The 19,961-nt window shown below is 38.2% G+C and overlaps 1 protein-coding gene across 1 annotated transcript in view; it reads right to left on the bottom strand.

Annotated features, from left to right (window-relative positions):
- Window positions 1-2,673: 2,673 nt before the first annotated feature.
- The window catches only part of E2F3 (E2F transcription factor 3), a gene marked incomplete at both ends in the record, with an annotated part of 49,620 nt that continues 32,332 nt past the window's right edge, over window positions 2,674-19,961 (bottom strand). The window contains 6 exon segments of the mRNA XM_083359508.1: window positions 2,674-2,939; window positions 5,431-5,566; window positions 8,338-8,481; window positions 9,465-9,618; window positions 11,893-12,112; window positions 12,938-13,049. Of these exon segments, the coding sequence (XP_083215634.1) occupies window positions 2,674-2,939; window positions 5,431-5,566; window positions 8,338-8,481; window positions 9,465-9,618; window positions 11,893-12,112; window positions 12,938-13,049 (1,032 nt within the window).

The raw sequence follows: 19,961 nt of genomic DNA, 5'->3' as shown, positions 1-19,961 counted from the left end.
CACCCTGTGGCACCCATATTTGTGCTCTGCAGCATGGCGGCAGCCCATTTTTGTGCCCCAAGGTGCATTGTCATTGCCCATTTTTGCGCTGATGCGTGGCATTGGGGTCCCATTTTTGTGCCCCGAGGCGCAACAGTGGCATTTTTGTGCCCTGCGGCCACGGCTCTAGCGCAAGTGAGGGGGTGTGCATGCACACATGTGCACACTGGACAGCCTGTCCTGCGGCCTGATGGCCAGCAGTCCACGGCCCACTACTGGGCCATGGCCCACAGGTCGGGGACCCCTAAGCTACATGATATCACTAATCTTTTTCTGATGTATGAATATAGGCAGTAATCTAAGTTACAGAATTTATTATTTGCTTATTTAGTGAACGGCAAAAGCTACAGAAGAGCGCAAGTCTGACTGTTGCTAATGCCAGCTGGAATGTAGTTCCTCTGGCTTAGCCACAATGGGTAGTCCGTTCAATTTCTATGTGACTAGGATACGTTGCTCATCACCTTGGGGTAAAATGCATTTGAAATAAGTTGAAGCAGATAAAAAAAATTACGCAGGAGAAGACTAATACAGTATGTACTGATATAAAGCTTTATTGATTACCATTTAAAAAGTTAGTTACATTTAATTAGGTAAGGTCCCAGCTATAGAACAGCCTTTACAGATGAAAAATTATTTTTGCTTTTTTTACATTATTTTACACATTTAGAACTATACTAATCAAAGTATATTAAGGTTAGTATTTTGCTGATACACTGGGGGAAGTATGTAATTGTACAAAATGTCATTTTATTTTCTTCCCTTTCATTTTATTCTACCCATGGATCCTCTTCATATAATAAAAGTATTCATGCATACACAAATTCCTGTTTCTTCATATGACATACTTAAATACTACATTTTTATTTACAGATTTAAGGTTTTATGGGTTTTTTTAAGAAATAACAAGCTAACTATAAAATACTCTGCAGGCTTTACAAATTCATTCCTATTGTACAAAACTGTTATATGACTATAGCTTAAGAACATACAACTTAAATAACCAATTAACTATGAACATATTTGTATACATATAAAACACGCTTAATACTGTTTAACAGTTCTCAAGGTGTTGCATTTTTTCCACAATTATTTTCCAAGGCTCAATCATACAACTTTCATACTATTACTCAGCCATTTCATTTGTGAGTGTCTGTAGCAGCATTTCAATGGTACCAGAAAACCTGCACATATATTATTTAAAACAAACATTTTAGAAATGTTTTAAGCATCATGTAGAAAAAGTAATGTATACTGCTTAAACTATTCAACTAATTAACCAAAGTGACAACATGTCATACAACTATGTTTACATGTATGAATTCTATTCATTTTTCAGAAAGCACATTATATCAGCAAAGAGTTATCAATTAAAATTCAGCGAAGACAATCTTGACAAGTATATTATTTAGACTTTGGGTGAAATGTCAGCTTTGTAGCAACTTCCAAAATGGGAAGTAAAAGCAACTAACCTTCTCAAATAAAAACAGAGTACTGAAAAAGTGAAGCTTGGCTTAAATAGTACTTATTACAAAAAAATTAAAAAATAAAGCCCACAGTGCAATTCTAGTAGGCACTTAACACAGAGCCCCACTTCGTACCACAAACCTTACATGCCAGTTCTACTGCACTTTGCAGACAGTGAAATTGAACTGTGCATCTTTGCTTTATATTATAGCAAGGGACTTCCTCAGTACCACATTTCTTCCCAGTGGGGAAAATTATCATCTTCAGCCATCTGAAGGTGAAGCGGGTTAACAACTACATGCAGAAACTGATACTATGTGCAGTTCACCAGTCAAATACAAAGATGGGCTGTATAAATCTAGCTCTTTGGAAAGAAGGTAAAATCCACTAGACTACTCTACAGAGAGAGCTAGAAGCTAGAATCAATCCACACTGCCTACTCTCCCTTTCTAAAGCAGCTGATATGGACAACTTTTCATTTTTTTAAAAGGTTACTTAGAGGCTACCCGGATATATTGAATTCACTGGGGTCAGCACCTCTGTTCTATCTTGAATAGCAATATTTTAAAGCCTATTCATACTCAAAATTATTAATGTCCTCAGCGATAGGTGAATGCTCAAAAATGGAGCACAGATAAGAATTTAAATATTTCTAGTTAACTTTGGAAGAAGTCTATTTCACATTTTTGTTTGTGTATCTCATACTTCTCTGTAGTTACTCTTTGAATGAAAAAGTTGAACAGACATGGTTTACAGAAGGCACGGCTTGAAATTGTAAGGAAAAAATGCTATTTTTGGCTAAAATAGTTCTTTAGCCCTTTATGAAACTTATAGACACAATAAACCAGAATAAAATAGGCTTAACCATTTCTTCCGATTCTCTGTGTGTTCTTTTATAATTACTAAATCAGTAGCTGCCTGTATAAGGTTAAGGTAACTCTGATAAGAAAGTCTGCCATTCTGTGTTTGCACTATTTTATGAAGTATTTACATAAATATATATATATATATATATATATATATATATATATATATATATATATATATGTGTGAAATACTATAATTTCTAATCTTTGAAATGGAATAAGGGTTAGGAGATAAGAGGAGATATAGTGTGGAATGTCAGCAGGTATTCTGGTTTCACTTTTAAAAAGAAAATAGAAACAAAAATCAGCTGCATAAAAATCCATCCATCAAGGAAGGTACTTTTTCAAAGTCATAAGCATCAAAGAGGTCACTAATCCCTTCTTCTTCATCAAGCCCAAGCAGATAGTCTTCATGAAGTAAAGGTGGCAATAAGTTTACAAATGGCCCATCAAGACTTGAAGTAATTTGATCCTCTGTCTGCTGCAAAAGATTAGTGGTAGAAACTAACGGGGAGATGGCCGTTGCATTTTCTGAACAGTCAGGCCCTCCTGAGTTATCAAAGTTCAGATCTGTTATAAGTAAGAGAACAAGATATCAAAACTTGCACACGGAAACCTTCTCCAACATTACTACGTATAAATGCTTTGCCTTCCACACAGCTTATTGTAAAGTTATCTTTGCTACTATGGAAAGAGACAGCAGCCCAACACCTCCCAGCCTCAGGAACTGCTTAAGTCCAGAGGACCAATAGTTTTGTGACATAAGCAGGATTTACACAATTAAGTGACAATGCTAATTACAAAAGTAGATTCTCTGGGGTCACCTCTTCCATTGTGTACAATCCTGTTTAAGGAAGTCACTGTGGCTCTTTAATTCTTTAGCCATGAACAGCCATGAGTACCAGACACGGACCTCAAATATGCAGAACAATCACTAGAGGGTAGGAAATAAATAAATTGTACTTCTCTAGAAGCCACTTGGAGTTTGGACCCTTATCTGACAAGCCTAACCAATATGCATATTTTTATACGTGTAAACTGTAAACCAAACTGAAATTCAAACATTCCACGTTACCTTCTATATTACAGCACATGCAGGAAACATATTATTTACCATAAATACTAAAGACAACTTTCCTTCCTTAATCACCCAAAGAGACACCAAATATCTGAAACCTGGGTGAAAATTTGAGTTTTTGCACTGAAATAGGACCCGTAGTGATTTTACTTTATTAACATTCTATTTAGAATTTGTAAGTATTTATAAAACATCAGGGTAAGCATTAATCATGAAATCTCAATCTTCCTGCCATCCTCCTCCTATGCAGGGAAAAACCAGACAGAGGCTAGGTCAGGGGTCGGCAACCTCGGCTCTTTTATGACTCGTGGACTTCAACTCCCAGAATTCCTGAGCCAGCTATGCTGGCTCAGGAATTCTGGGAGTTGAAGTCCACGAGTCATAAAAGAGCCGAGGTTGCCGACCCCTGGGCTAGGTGAATGAGAAAGAAACCTTGTCTTTTAGTGTGTGCTCTGCCAACATGAAGCAAACCACCACCTCTAGTTTCCCTTCCCCCTTTGGGGGAAATCAGAGTACTTGAGGTTATATTGAAAGAAATGAAGACTTAGTGGCCACCCTCAAAACACAGAATTAATTTCCCTGCAAGAAAACCTTTTGTGTAATTCATATAAAATAAAAAGCTTCCAGTAATTTCTAGGAGGCTTCAGGCCTTTCACCCTCACTCAGGTATCCACCCACTGTCATTTACATAGCATATCCATCTGGGGAACAAAGGTTTCAGGAAAAGCAATGTCAGGCTTGGCTTTTGAAGAAGCCATGCCTATAATGCATTGCTAGAAGGGCAGAGTGTGCCAAAACTCTGCTCTTTTTCCTTCAGTTGCCCGAAGGTAGCTCTTAGGGTGTAGGAGAAAGTGATAGATGCTTCCTTCTCCTTTTTGGCCTTCCCAGTTAAGCTCTTATGGTTTGGCCAGAGAGTAATTACTTTCCAAGCGAGTGGATGCTTTATGGCAGGGGTGTCAAACTCAATTTCACTGAGGGCCGCATCAGCATTGCGGTTGCCCTCAGGGGGCCGGGTGGGTATGGCCAGGGTGGGTGTGGTCTACTGGGTGGGCGTGGCTAGAGTGCGTATGGCCTACTGGGTGGGCATGGCCAGCTCTACATCGTTGTCATCAAGGGTGCCTATGGGGGCCTGGGCAGGAGTTGGACAGATCTGAGGGTCTCTGGCAGAAGGAGGATCTCTGCCAGGGCCAAGGCAGTGGGGGCCGTTCCCTCACTGTTTCCAGGATGGCTTCGTGGGCCACATGAAACCACTTCGCGGGCCGGATCTGGCCCCCGGGCCTTGTGTTTGACATGTCTGCTTTATGGCAAACACAAGCCACCTTCACAGAAAGTTTCGTCCAGTGTTTCTTTTACAAGATTTATTGAAAAAGCTACCACAGGTTATAGAAATTCAAACTATGGGATTGCCCTGCCCCCACCGCCTTTCAATTCAGCTTTATGGAGTATCCTAAAGTGGAAATTTTCTCAGTCTTTTACTTATGGTACTTGTACAAATATAGATAAATTCTGCTTCCTGAGACAAAGTAGAAACTATTTTTTAATGTGACAGTTTAACATACACATTCCGTGGCGCACATTAATGTTTAGGTATTGCCCAAATTAAATTATTTGTCTGTTAGGTGGAAAAACCTTAATTCACTCACTCCATATTTAGTGATTACTCAGGGACCATTTGCAAATATGATCATCGTAAATAATTCATTTTTTCCGACCAATACACGCATGCATGGCCAAATTTTGTGTGCCTGACAATGCATGCCAGAGTGGGAGTAACACTGGCATTGTTGCAAACCAGGAATCTACACATAGTTATAAACATAAGTAATATAGTAAAACATTATAATTTGTACTCAAGAATAAGAAATTATGAAAAAAAGTTATTTAGTTTACTCAGAAGTCTAGCATTTTAAAAAAATTATACAATACATTATATTTCAGTTTTAAGCTCTGTATATATTTGGTTATCGCCAGTCTTCAGATTACCTTTGGAAATGTTTCTTGAGATATTTCCATTGTGATCCTGATCCTGAGTTTTTATTCGGCTGGAGTAGTCCGTTTCTTCTGGGCACAAGTACACCTCAATAGGTCCTTCAGTACTACATAAGTGTATCAGCTTATTCTGCAACAAGAAAGAATTCCAGTTTTCTGCATCCCTTTTGCCAATATACAAATATCTACTGGAACATTTTTCATTCTTAATGTACTGATCTGCAAAAGACAAAAAGCCCAATGCAGGCTGAAAGTTTGCAAAATGATTACAACTGATCTAATAGAAGACATGAATTGGGATGGGACAAGGTTGATTTCATGTGCCTTGTTGGGCCAGTGAGGTAACACTGTTCTCCTTGACAAGGTATTTCATGCTCCCAGTCAAGTTCTTGGTGAAACCACCTTCTTAAGTTTCTTCCAGAGTTTCTTTTCTAAGATTTATTGAAAATGATACCAGAGGTCAAACTATGGGACTGCCCTCCCCCGCCCCTTCAATTCAGCTTACCGAGTTTCCTAAAGTGGGGATCTTCTCAGTCTCTTACTGACAAAACTGCTGAGAAAGCTGTTCTCTTAACTAAAAAGGGAGGACAATCCAGTGTGTAAAAAATATGAAACTTTCTCAATTTCTAAACTTATCAGTATAAGGCCTTACATTCTCTTACAACTCTTAAGAGTTACTAGAAAAGATTTCTGTGCATGTGTTCCATGTGCATATAGTGTTTCTTCTTCCAAATAATACAAGAGTCAAAGAAAACAGCACGGCTGCTTTATTCTTAGAAGTGAGGGGACCACATTGCTTTGTGAAATAAGCAATTGAGATGCTTGGCTTTAAAGCAGCCCTTAAAAGATTTGCACAGCCCAACTAGTAGTAAACTTGGATGACTCAGCTATGCTGACTGAGAAGATGCTATAAACACAACATAAGGGCTCAAGATGGTAAAGCATAGGCCTCGATTCTCATGTCAGAGGCAGCCATTTAGTGAATGAATTGATGATGGAAAGCTTCAAGGCTGAGAGAAGAAAAATCAATTGCTTCAAAAAATGGGGCTGCCCTTGAGGACCACTCGGAGGCTTCAGCTGGTGCAGAATGCGGCCGTGCGAGTTGTGATGGGGGTTTCCCGATACTCCCATGTAACACCTCTACTCCGTGAGCTGCATTGGCTCCCGGTTGCCCTCTGGGTGAGATTCAAGGTGCTGGTGATGACCTATAAAGCCCTAAATGGCTTGGGTCTGGGTTATCTGAGGGAACACCTGCTGCCGGCATCAAGCTCCCTTCGTCCAGTGCGCTCCCACAGGGAGGGTCTTCTCAGGGTATCGCCGGTAAGACACTGCCGGCGGACAACACCCAGGGATAGGGCCTTCTCAGTGGGTATGCCTGCCCTTTGGAACCAGCTGCCAGTGGAGCTTAGGACCGCCCCAACCTCCGTTCATTCTGCCGGGACCTGAAGACTTGGCTCTTCGAGCTCTCTGGCCCAGGCTGAGAATTTTAATTTTAATTTTAATTTTAACTGGGGTTTTATTTGTTCAGGGACGGATATAATTTTTTTAATCTGTTTTTAACTTTTGTATTTTTTGTTTTAATCACCCTGTAAACCGCCCTGAGTCCTTCAGGAAAGGGCGGTATATAAATATAATAATAAAAAAAAATAGAAGAAGCAGAATTTTAAAGTTTGGGTGGACAATACAGGTACAAAAAAGGTTTCCAACGTGTTGCTGGGTGCAGCACTTTTTTGAATGTATGGCTCCCTAATAAAACTACTTTTGTAATCTTCTCGTTTGCTCAGGAATATGGAACTGAGACGGAATGTTCTTGCTATATCTAGTAGCACAGTATGCATCTGACTTCTAAGTCCCATCCCAGAGAATTTATAATCTACTGTATGTTGAGGGAAGGCAGAAAGAGAGAGAGATAAATGAGCAGCAGAGACTGCCAAAGAAAAAGTCAAATGGCAGTGGTGCTGCTAGCAATGAAAAATAGCTATTTAACATGGATCACATGTGGCACAGAGGTTACAGAACTGGTCTTGGACTAGAGATCCAGCTTAAAATCCTCCTCTGCCAGAAATCTTAGCTGATAACCTTGGGCTGTGTATCAGCACCCCCTCCCCCTTCAAAAGGTAGTTACAAAGGAAAGAACATTAGTAACGGTGATTTGATGCAGAGTGAGTAGACATAAGATGGTAAGTCAGGGGATATAAACAAGCCTGATATTAGCTATAGAAAGAAGTCCAATTCCAACTGTTCGGAAAGGAAAAAGAATAGAACAGGATAGTTGTAGATCAGCATTTCAGGGAATGGAATGTGTAAAACAGAGCATAAGATAGGAAGAAATTCCCAGCAGGTTGACATTATCTACACAACTTCGCCTGATTTACCTTTTTAGTCCATGGCTTCTATAAAAGCAAAACTGAACAGTCATTCCAGAAGCAAACAACTGCAAGCTACCTTCATATTGCTGCCAAAAAAGCACCATGGAGGCATCCATGCATTCACCAGGAATGGAGTTCAAGTAGAGGGAAACTTTATTATTTAATTAGAAGACTATGAGTTCTGTTTTTCATTTAGGCATATCAGTTAATTGGGTGATTTTGGTAGGCCAATCATTCTCTCAGCCCAACTCACCTCACAGGGTTGTTATTGTGGGGAAAGTAGGAGAGAGGAGCATTAGATGTGTATGCTGCCTTGAGCCGAACAAAAATGAAGGCAGATAAAAACAAATAAAAATCAATCCATCAATAAGCAAGCATATAACAGAAAAAATGATTGTAAACAACATAGAAGTTTGGAAAGTTTTTGTCACCCATAAAAACTTATTCCATTAAATGACTCCTACAAATAAACATTAGTTTTAGAATGTAGAAAAGAAAAATGATTCTGCTATGTAATAAAGTAAGTCTTTACCTTTTCTGGGTCAAGCATTTCAAGTTTTGTTTCTGGAGGAGCTTTGACAAGTATGACAGTTTGGTCTTTAAAGCTCCTAATTTCTTGAATATCTTCATACCTAACATATGCTAATGTAATCAGCGTTAAAGAATTGCTGAGCAGCTGTTGAGAATTAGCAAACCAAAGTAGATATTTTAGTAGACATTTTTATATTGTCTCCCGTTAACCTACCTTCATTATCTTGCTAAAACTATTTTTTTTAAAAAAAAATCATGGGTATGTATGTGTGTAGAGATTATTTTGAAGAGTAAAAAATTACAATCTGGAATCTCACTGCCAGGCTCCGTCCCATACCAAAAATGCAGCAGTGGTTCTTAGATTTCAGCAGCTTGACAAAAGTCTTCTGCTCACACTAAGCGGCAGACTCTCTGTGGAAAGCCTTTTGAAAGACACTTTTGCAGATATTTTGCAATATTTAAAATAGCCAAGGACAGGACCCAGGTATGCAATTGATCACTAATATGCTGAGTATCAGCCCGATAGCCTAGGCTAGGCCAAGGGTGGGCAACCTTGGCTCTTTTATGACTATGCTGGCTCAGGAATTCTGGGAGTTGGAAGTCCACGTGTTATAAAACAGCCAAGGTTGCCTACCCCTGGGCTAAGCCAATGCTTTCCAACTTACATAACTTTAAGAAAGCACAATGGTTGGGGAAGAGCCTTGGTGGAGCAGTGGGCTAATGCCTCCTTAAGTAACACCAGCTGCCTGCAATTAGTGCAGGTTCGCATCCCACCAGGCTCAAGGTTGACTCAGCCTTCCATCCTTCCGAGGTAGGTAAAATGAGGACCCAGATTGTTGGGGGCAATTAAGCTGACTTTGTAATAATGCCACTTGGGGGGGTGCGAAAGCCCTAATAAGCAGGCATATACATAGAATGAAGGCTACTGCTAAGCTTGTAAGCCGCCCTGAGTCTTCGGAGAAGGGCAGGATATAAATGGAATTAAAAAAAAAATCTGGAAGTTGAAGTCCACACATCTTAAAGTTACAAGGTTGAAAAACACTGGCCTTAACCTAAAAAATAAAAAATGAAGAGCACAGAGTATATTTATTAAAGAAGTGTATCTTCATTCACTATAAAAGGATATTTCCGATCTTCAGAATCTTTTAGAAGCTTGAGGTCATGAGAGCAGCTTTGGATTAATTCATCCAACTTCTTTTCTTCCTGGCTGAGTTCTGCTACCTCTTTTGACAAGCCTTGACAGTGTGCCAACATGCCCCCGAAATCAGATAGACTGCAGCCCCTTTAAAAACAAATGAGCAAACGGTGCGTGGAACACATGACAAGAGCTCCAGTCTGAGGAAAGGTGTGTCTCATTCCTTAATCGAGCTGTTCCTTATTTTGGAAGAACTAATTTATTAATATGAACAGCAAAAGAGGAACACATGGACTTGCACAGCTTTCTTTGAAAATGAAATAAAATAACAATAATACCTACAGAATTTCTACTCCCAACAAAAAACATTACTGGAGACAAAAGAATCAATACAATATTTATATTTTATCAATATAAAATTTATTATCTTTATAGCCTTTATGGCATGGTCCCAGGTTATCGGAGGAGGTGTCTCACTCCAAGGAGATTGGCCTACCCCACTGGCTCTGGGGGAAGAGGCATGCTGGGTTTTCTCTGGCCAAAAAATTGTAGCTGGAAGAGGCTTTTCTGTCAAGGATTTCCCCCCCCCCCCGGCTCATCATGCCCCTTGAGATGAGACCTGCCCTCCCCTATTGGCCTTTTAAAAGGGCCTGAAAATCTGGCTCTGCCATCTGTCTTGGGTCCCTGATGGGGGTATCCATTCTGGGGGTGACTAGTAGATTAGGAGAAGATCCCACCACTTCCTTCCCCTTTACATATTTTTCATTGTTATCCAGTGTGTTTGTTCATTTTAATGTTTAAACATTTGATGCCCATTTTCTTTTTAATCTTTTGACTTTCTAATTGTCTTATATTGTTATTTAGGACACTGTAAGCTGACCAGAGTTGCTCGATAGTAAGATGGGCGGCATATAAAATAACTACAAACATGTAAAGACTTACCTGTAATATTCAAATAATAAAAATTAGAATGGTATTTTTATTCAATAAAAACTCAATACAAGCTCATTTAAATTATTATTATATATGTAATAACTATTTATAAAGAAAGCTGGCTTGCTCTACTAGCTAAGGCACCAGTATAGAAACCGTGTGAATTCTAATCCAAACATAGGCAATGAAAGCCAGCTCTGTGAATTTGGGCCAATCATACTCTCTGAGCCCAACACATGTCACAAGGTTATTGTGGAGAAAATAGGAGGAGTAAAAAGCATTAGGTACCTTTGTCTCCTTGAGTTATTTATACATATGACAAAGAGGGGACATAAATACACAAATAATACAATGGCTGGATTCATAAATTGCATCAGCTCAAGCCTTGCTTGATCCTGATTTGTTGAATAATACAAACCGGGTGAGTATAGTACTTCAATCATCTAAAGCCATTAGCCATGATTTCACAAAGCACGAAGCTAGTATGAGACCCAGTCTGGTCCAGTGGTTAGGGTGCTGGTGAAGAAACTAGGAGACTGTGACTTCTAGGCCTCCCTTAGTTATGGAAGCCGACTGAGTGACTTTGGGCCAGATTCTCTCTCAACCCAACCCTCCTCAAAAGGTTGTTGTTGAGGTGGAAAATAGAAGACACAGAATGTTCACTATCTTGAGTTATACATAGAAAAGGTGGAATTAAATATCTAATATATAATAATATAGTTCACATATCGCACATACTATGGCTCACTAGGATGTCTGAGCCCAGCCCATGTATTAAGAGCAGGAACTATGAAGTAAACTTTGCATTGCATACAATATATTCAGCAAAGGAATAGCCTCAGGGAATAATGTTAAATAGCTGGTAGATGTTGATAAATGTTACGACAGGCCAAAGACAAAGGGGGGGGGGGAAATAATGGAAAACCAATGTAACAGTCAGTATACATGAAGAACTTTCTTTCAGTATGGCATTCTTAATCCCAGAAGAGTTTAGTGCCATAAACTACAATGCATAAGAACACATACAGAAAAGGCTGCTCTGCCTTCTATTTCTGCAACTTTGAATAAGCCATCAAAATGTACATGAAACATTTCAAAGACAATTATTAAGTTCCCTATCTAGCATTCTGAGGAACACGGAAAGCCTTTCAAAGCCTGGTATGGATGGTCAGCCAAGGTGTTCTAAATGTTTTACAAGTAGGCAGACCTTTGTCCTGAATAAAATATTTTGTTAAGTCTAATAGACTGTGGTTCTCAATTTATGTGTGTCTAGGCTAGGGAAACTGTCGCCTGCCCCTTCCCACAAGTTGGAATAGCCTACAAAATTAAGGGTGAGTTTTACTTTACCTCTTCCTTCTTAAAAACAACTTCAAAATAATAATTCAAAACTAAGCTAAATATAATTTTACCACCACAACTGAAAAATTGAAAACTAGAAGCAGACAACTTTCCTAGAATGCAACAAAAATACAGAAATGTGATACGTACATCCATTGAATGTTGTTCTTGGATTTTTTCTTAATGAGATGAATGCCTTCCAGAACATTGGTAATATCATAAATCCTCCTTTTTTGTACCTTAAGGACCTCTGCTGCTTTGTTCAAATCTACCACACCATCAGGAGACTGGCTTAACAACTGAATAAACTTCTTTGTGAGAAGACCAAGCGATGTATCATACCGTGTCTTTTCTGAAGGAGATTTGGGAGCTGGAAATAAAAAGTATTTAATGCCAATTCTGAAAACTGGTATAACATTTTATTAAAAAGAATTCAAAGGTACTATGCGAGTACCTTAGATAGCACTCCTAGACAGTTTGACCTTAGCAGTATACAGGTAGTCCTCCACTTATGACCATAACTGAGCACAAATTTTCTGTTGTTAAGCGGGTTTTGCCCCATTTTGCAACCTTTCTTCCCACAATTGTTAAATAAATCACTTCAGTTGTTCATAACACGGTTGTTAAATGAATCTGGTTTCTCCACTGACTTTGCTTGTCAGAAGATTACAAAAGATGATGACTGATCCCAGGACACTTTAACCATTATAGAAATGAACCAGTTGCCAAGCATCTGAATTTTGTTCATGTGACCATGGGGATGCTGCAACAGCCCTCAAGTGTGAAAAGCAGTCATAAGTATCTTTTTAAATTGTATTTTGATTGGGGTTTTATATTTATTCAAGGTCTAAATGTAATTGTTTTAACTGTTCTTAATTTTTGTAATTGTTGCATTGTTATTTTAAAAACCTTGTAAACCGCCCTGAGTCCTACGGGAGAAGGGTGGTATATAAGTCTAATAAAGATAAATAGCATTGTAAATTTGAATAGTCACTAAATAAAATGGTTGTAAGTCAAGGACTACCTGTACTTAGTTTGACTAGTTTTCATGGCTAAAACTTCAGCGTCTGTTAGAGCTTTGATTCCTCTTCTGCAAACAAAATTAACTACTTTTCACTCACAAGCTTCAATTTACCCAAGAACAGGGTGTAAGAAACTAAATGCAGTTTATGTAGTTATGCACAGGTATTCTTACTTTTTGGACTCTCTGGACTTCTTGTTGCCGCTCTGCCTTTTCCCTTTGGAGTTCTCAATCCTTCAGGTAGAAATTGCTGTCCAGGTTCTTCTAGTTCCAATCTTCGTTTTGCCTGCCAAAGAAACAGAATTCAACAGCATCAGAGCAAATGCAAGCTCAGTTTTATTTTGTCGTGATTATGGAAAAGCTATTATTTTCAGTGGTCCCTCTGTGGTATAGAAAACTGTTATATGATTGAAGCTGATTACCTACAAATTCCTGCATCTATTAGACAAGAATATTCCACTTGCAGATGACTCTGAGAGCAACTTCCAGATTCTCAAGTGAGCACTAGGGATTTTGGAAGTTGTAGTCCAAATCAATTGTGATAACGTAGGTCAGACATGTTAAACACAAGGCCCGGGGGCCAGATCCGGCCCGCGAAGTGGTTTCATGCGGCCCGCAAAGCCATCCTGGAAACAGTGAGGGAACGGCCCCCACTGCCTTGGCCCTGGCCCAGAGACCCTCCTTCTGCCAGAGACCCTCAGATCTGTCCCACTGCTGCCCAGGCCCCCATAGGCACCCTTGATGCGAACGATGTAGAGCTGGCCACGCCCACCCAGTAGGCCATACGCACTCTAGCCACGCCCACCCTGGCCATACCCACCCGGCCCCCTGAGGGCAACTGCAGTGCTGATGCGGCCCTCAATGAAATTGAGTTTGACACCCCTGACTTAGGTTGTCTGTCTGTCATCTCTCTCTCTCTCTCTCTCTCTCTCCCTATCTATCTATCTATCTATCTATCTATCTATCTACCTATCCATCCATCCATCCATCCATCCATCCATCCTAAGGAAATATTCCAATGAGTTAGAGACCCTTATGAGATCCATGAGGATATTGCAACTGGTTTCCGGTGTGATGAAATAAATATTTTACATTTCAGCTTATCATATGCTTCACTTTGTTGACATTACTGCCCCAATCCTGCAAGATTTCAGGTATGAAATATGAAAAACTTGTATAATTTCAGTAATTTTTAATTTTAGTGTGTGATAATGCCTATAACTGCCGCATGGCACAACACTGATTTATGTGGTGATCTTCAGAATATTTTGAGAGAGCAATAATTTACATACTGTACCTGTAAAATGTCCAAAAAAGTACTATACCATTTTAATATACTTGTATTTTAATGTACTGTAATATTAATATTTTAAAATTTAAAGCACTAGAACATTTAAGTCTAAAATTTACCAAAGCAGTTATCAAATTCTTTATTAAAATAGCAAGTCAGTGCCACAATCTAAATGCTATCATCACAATGCTAATCAACTTCCATGAGATCCATAATATAATAAAAATCCTAAAATATTTCTCCAGATAAGTTTGGTGCATAGTATGCATTCAGCATACTATTAGGTAGAACGTTGGTACTTGCCAGGTAATTTTTCAAATTGATATTTTACATGGATACAATCTGGAGCATTTGGAGTTTTTTTGCATCAAGGGGGCTAGCACAGCTACATTTGTAATAAAAATACAATAAATTAATTGTGACAGATGGTAGCACAAAAGAACATGAGCAAGAGTTTCTATGTCCCATATCTACATGGACAGTCTTTTCTTATGAGGGATCTTCCAAGATATACCATCAAGGATTGCAGATGGGAAATCATCAAAATGAATACTCTTCTATATTTTGAAAGTATTTGAGGTACTGGGTTGCTTGCAGTATAAACACTAAGTAAGACTTGCAAAACTTCTGCTTTGATCTTTTTGCCTGTCCATATGGGAGCTTTTCAATTTCTATTTGACTGAAAGATCATTCCAATGTAATTAAAACAAGCCAAACTGATCAAATTTCTATCCATTTACAATGAAGGCACCATCATCTTCAATAAACTTTACATTGTGCTACCTACATCAGAACAACCAGGTTACAACAAGACAACTCTGATAGGGCAGGCTCAATCCTACCTTCTCAATTTTAGTACATTTTATTTTTTTAACTACATTTATTTATTTATTTATTTTAATTCCATTTATATCCCGCCCTTCTCCGAAGACTCAGGGCGGCTTACAAGCTTAGCAGTAGCCTTCATTCTATGCATATGCCTGCTTATTAGGGCTTTCACACACACCCCAAGCGGCATTATTACAAAGTCAGCTTAATTGCCCCCAACAATCTGGGTCCTCATTTTACCTACCTCGGAAGGATGGAAGGCTGAGTCAACCTTGAGCCTGGTGGGATGCGAACCTGCACTAATTGCAGGCAGCTGGTGTTACTTAAGGAGGCATTAGCCCACTGCTCCACCAAGGCTCTTGGACACATCCATGGACACATCCATGCAATTTCTTGGCAATAGCCAGTTGTTTGCCACTGTCTTCTTCTGCTGGAATGTTTTTCAACTTCCCAGTCTAGACTATAACCCTGAGATTCCCCGGAGGTATTCTATCCAAGTACTAACCAGGCCCAATCCTATTTAGTTTAAAAGCACAGACAAGATCAGCCACATATTGCAAACTTTGAGATGTGACCTATAATGTAAACACGATATTGAAATAAAAATAATATTAATAAGTGTAATGTATTAAAGGTACATTGACTAGTACCAAGACATGTGGTCTATACTAGACCATATATTAATTTAAAAGGAAACACTAAACATGTGACCAACAGAGTACTAAATATTAAGGGCCAAAAATAAAATCACATTTAATAATAAGGTATCCTAGATTTTATCATAAATGTATTATCTCAAATATCTCCATGTGTCTTATAGTAAAGACACTGTGCTTTTGTGAACATGTATATACAAAACACACACATGCACGAAAGAGAATTGGCACCGAAATTGCTAAATCAACATGTTTCCAAGAAACACCCTATTAACTCAGCTATTTGCAGCAAGAGCACTGCTTGATATATTACCAAAAGTTTTATAGCTGCTTAACTTTTAGATCTTTGGCTGTCAACTGTTTTCTCACAAGACAAAGCTCCAGTCTGGCTACTGTGCTTTGTTTTAAAAATCAAACTAATTGTGTAAAACATGTATAGGAAAGAATAGTCCTGAATTTCTTTGCCTAGAATATTATTCTTAGACATCTGGTTAAAACAAAGACAGATTATTGGCCTACAAGACTTACTGACGAACCACTGCTAGGTTATACCAAACAATTGCTAGATGCAACAAAAATCATCTATGAATATTCTAACAGATAACAGGTTTCAGTGTCAAATATTCTGACCTAATCACATCGCTTTAAATTCCTTTTTGTAGAGTTACTTACGAATAGTGGTGAAGTCTTAATTCATTTATTTATTCAAGCATACTCAAGCAATGACATGTGTTGCAAGAGTATTCTAACAGTACAGTAAAGACAGCATACTAAAAATGCTTCACTGAATCCTTTTCAAGGAGGTCCAACTGTACATCTAAAACAAAGGTTGTGTAGAAATGGAAAACCTATCAAGAACAGTCATCCAGAAAACATGATCATCCTAAACACTTCAAACATGCAAATTCAAATCAAGTTTCCCCACTAATCAACTTGTCAGTAAACATCTTTTCCTGTCATATGTCCACTGTTACGTTGGTTTAATTATTTCATAAGTAGAAAAAATGTTTACTATTTGTGAATTTCAGGAGACTTTACCCACAGACAATTCTAAATGTGCTATTTAGCCAATTTGTTTTTCCCCAGGTATAATAATAATAACAAAGTTGGAAGGGACCTTGGAGGTCATCTAGTCCAACCCCCTGCTCAGGCAGAATACCCTTTCTCATTTCGGACAAATGGCTGTCCAGTCTCTTCTTAAAAACTTCCAGTGTTTTTAAGATAGTATGTGCATTACTATTATCCCTTAAGTATAATAGAATTCTGCCTCTTTCAAAAGAAATTACAATTTCTGCCTTTTATTTATTTATTTATTTATTTTATTTTATTAAATTTCTATACCGCCCTATTCCCGAAGGACTCAGGGCAGTTTACAGGGCAGCATAAAATACAATATAAAAATAATATAGGATTAAAATACATTAAATTAATTAAGCCCAATTAAAACAACATTTAAAAAAGCTAAAACCCCTTCAGTCCAGGCCTGATAGATTGAAAAACCAGGTTTTCAGGTCCCGGCGAAACGAACGCAGATCGGGGGCGGTCCTAAGTTCCACGGGTAAATCATTCCAGAGGGTAGGCGCGCCCACAGAGAACGCTCTTCCCCTAGGAATAACCCGCCGGCATTCCCTAACCGGTGGTATCCTGAGAAGGCCCTCCCTGTGGGAGCGCACGGGACGAAGGGAGCTTGATGCCGGCAGCAGGTGTTCCCTCAGATAACCTGGACCCAAGCCATTAAGGGCTTGTCATCACCAGCACCTTGAATCTCACCCGAAGGGCAACCGGAAGCCAATGCAGCTCACGGAGTAGAGGTGTTACATGGGAGTATCGGGAAGCCCCCATCACAACTCGCGCGGCCGCATTCTGCAGCAGTTGAAGCCTCCGAGTGGTCCTCAAGGGCAGCCCCATGTAGAATTGATCCAAGACATTGAGCTTTTTCGTTAGTTTGCAGTTCAGGGGATATTTCATGGTGGGAATGATGGAAAGCAATGAAAGAATTTCAGTTTTGGAATATACTGTTTTCTACGTGCTTTTAAAATCCACAAAGTTTAACTTCAGAACTGTTGTAGCCTGCTCTGAGAGAGGTATAGGCAGCTTTTGTAATGACTCATTACTTTAAAAACACCACTGTCAGCTATGAACTGAAAATGCAAACACGTAATTACCATAGATAGCAGAAATCTAAGCAGCAATGTTTGTAGTCAAAGATTTTACTTATTGCAACTCCAATATTGAATATTTTAAAATAACCATCGATCGTCACTGGGATGTCCTCCATATAAATTGACACTAAAAATCCCAGAAAACAAAATCAAATTTCCATATTGACTGGGGTTCTGGGAATTTTAATTCTTTCATATCTTGTGACACCTGTTTAGGAATGGTAGTAGAGTATTTTTTTCCATAGTATAGTTGCTATAATTAAAAACACTTATGCCTTCTACAATAGCCAATAAGCATTTCCATTATAATTTCATATTTTAAAAAAATGCAGGCCAATGCTACATGCAAACCGAATAAATATACATTATGGAAATAACATCTGCTTTAGGCAAAAATCTGTAATTCACCAATATCTGTATTTTCATTTAAATGCTACACATTTCAGCAATTCACATAGGGAATATTTTGCTAAACTAATTCAACTTTTTTCATCCAGGAGCTTTTTTATATATACAGAATTGCATGTTTTCAGATAATACATAGGAGTCAATTCATATGTTGATTTATTGTTCAAATATAAATTACAGTGAAGTATCTTTAAAAAATTGTTTATGAAAATGAAAGACTAAGGCAGTATCTGGGATATTTTTTTTGCTCAGATTTTTCCAGTTTAAATCAAGATAACAACTGCAATAGTTTTGACAATGAATTAATATTGTAGTAGTAGTAACATTTAGTCAATGAGCAGCAAGATTTTTAAAAATACAAGAAAGTCCAATCAAACTGATGAGATAAAATGCCATCATAGCACAGAATCTTTATAATAAAAGTATAACATGAGGTACACTATATTAATAAGTAGAAGCCTAAAATGCTACTGTATAGTCAGTAATGTGAGAACAAAGTCTAAAAACAAGGTAACTAGCACAATTGCAGAATCTGCCTATTAAATTTGAAGTGGTGCATAAAAACACCCAAAGGATTTAAAGGCAAAAATCCATTCTATTTTATGCCTTCTACTGTTGAGAAATGCTGAGTGGCTGTTTTGGCAAAGATTTTAGATTCCTGAAAATTAAATACCACTTGATTTCATTTGCAACAATAAAATATCACCACCATTGCTCTTTTCAGTCCAATAGGTTTGTGATATTCCAGCATCATCATCAATGTAGAGGAGTATCGGGAATTTGTGCCATGTTAGTTTAGTAGCATGAAAATATGGGGCCATCACTGAAGTGGCATATAAAGAGTGGAGGGGGAAGAATATATCTTTCTGAACACTTACAATATTGTGTCAGAGGAAAGCCTGAGGCTTATACTTCACTCTTAAAGTTGTGTTGGCATATAACTTTGGCATTAGAAAAAGAAGTTGCCCATGCATAGTTTTATTATTGTAGTTATGGTTGGTCACCTCCTAGTCAGCCAGATATTTAGACTGTATTTGGCATTTTTGTTCAATCTATTGAGACCTATTATCATTATATTATACACAATAATGTGAAATCATATTCCAACATGTAGGGTTGACCTTCATACAGACTGAGTTCTTCCCCAGAACCTAAGATCTCATGATGTATAGTATATATGTGGATCTAAACAGCGTGGCCTTTTGTAATTGGCAGCTGGAAATTTTGTCAACGCACTGATTTTCTAAGTGCCATGCAGGTTTTTTGTGTGTTTCCATTGGGACCACCATAGTTGTCTTGTGCCATAATATTCAATTCTGGCTTTCATATCTTGATACTTTGTGATTTTCTCCAATTCTTTGTCAACTTGTTTTTGGAAATTTTAACCTGCTCATTTCAATTATTTTTTCACGCTATTTTTTTTTGTTAGTGGCACATGATCACTTTTAGATGTTCTGGTGAATGATTTTGGCAACTGTGTTGTGTTGTTTCTAAACTTCTTCTTCTTTACACAATCTGCACTTTGAATCATTTGATGAATTTTCAGTTCTGGCCTTGATTGCATTAGTTCCAATAGTGTGCTCTTGAGCAGCCAAAATTGGTGCTAATTCTTGATTCTTACATTCTTCAATTTTTGCTTTTTTGTGTAATTTAAAATATTTGCATCTGATCTTAATTTCTTTATCTTGTCCTTCAGTCTGATCTTCCACTTAAATATGATTTTGCTTTTGGTTTTCTAATTTCAATACCCATTTCTTCTTAACTGCCACGTCTGTACTTATTCACTTCCATCATTATACGTACTAGGTCTCTTTTGGGACACTAACTTTCAGTGCTGGAAGTCTTGTCTTTCT

This window comes from Vipera ursinii, assembly GCF_947247035.1.
Source record: "Vipera ursinii genome assembly, chromosome: 3".
Lineage (NCBI taxonomy): Eukaryota > Metazoa > Chordata > Lepidosauria > Squamata > Viperidae > Vipera > Vipera ursinii.
The sequence above is the reverse complement of the archived record's forward strand: the minus strand, read 5'-3'. Positions and strand labels throughout refer to the sequence as shown.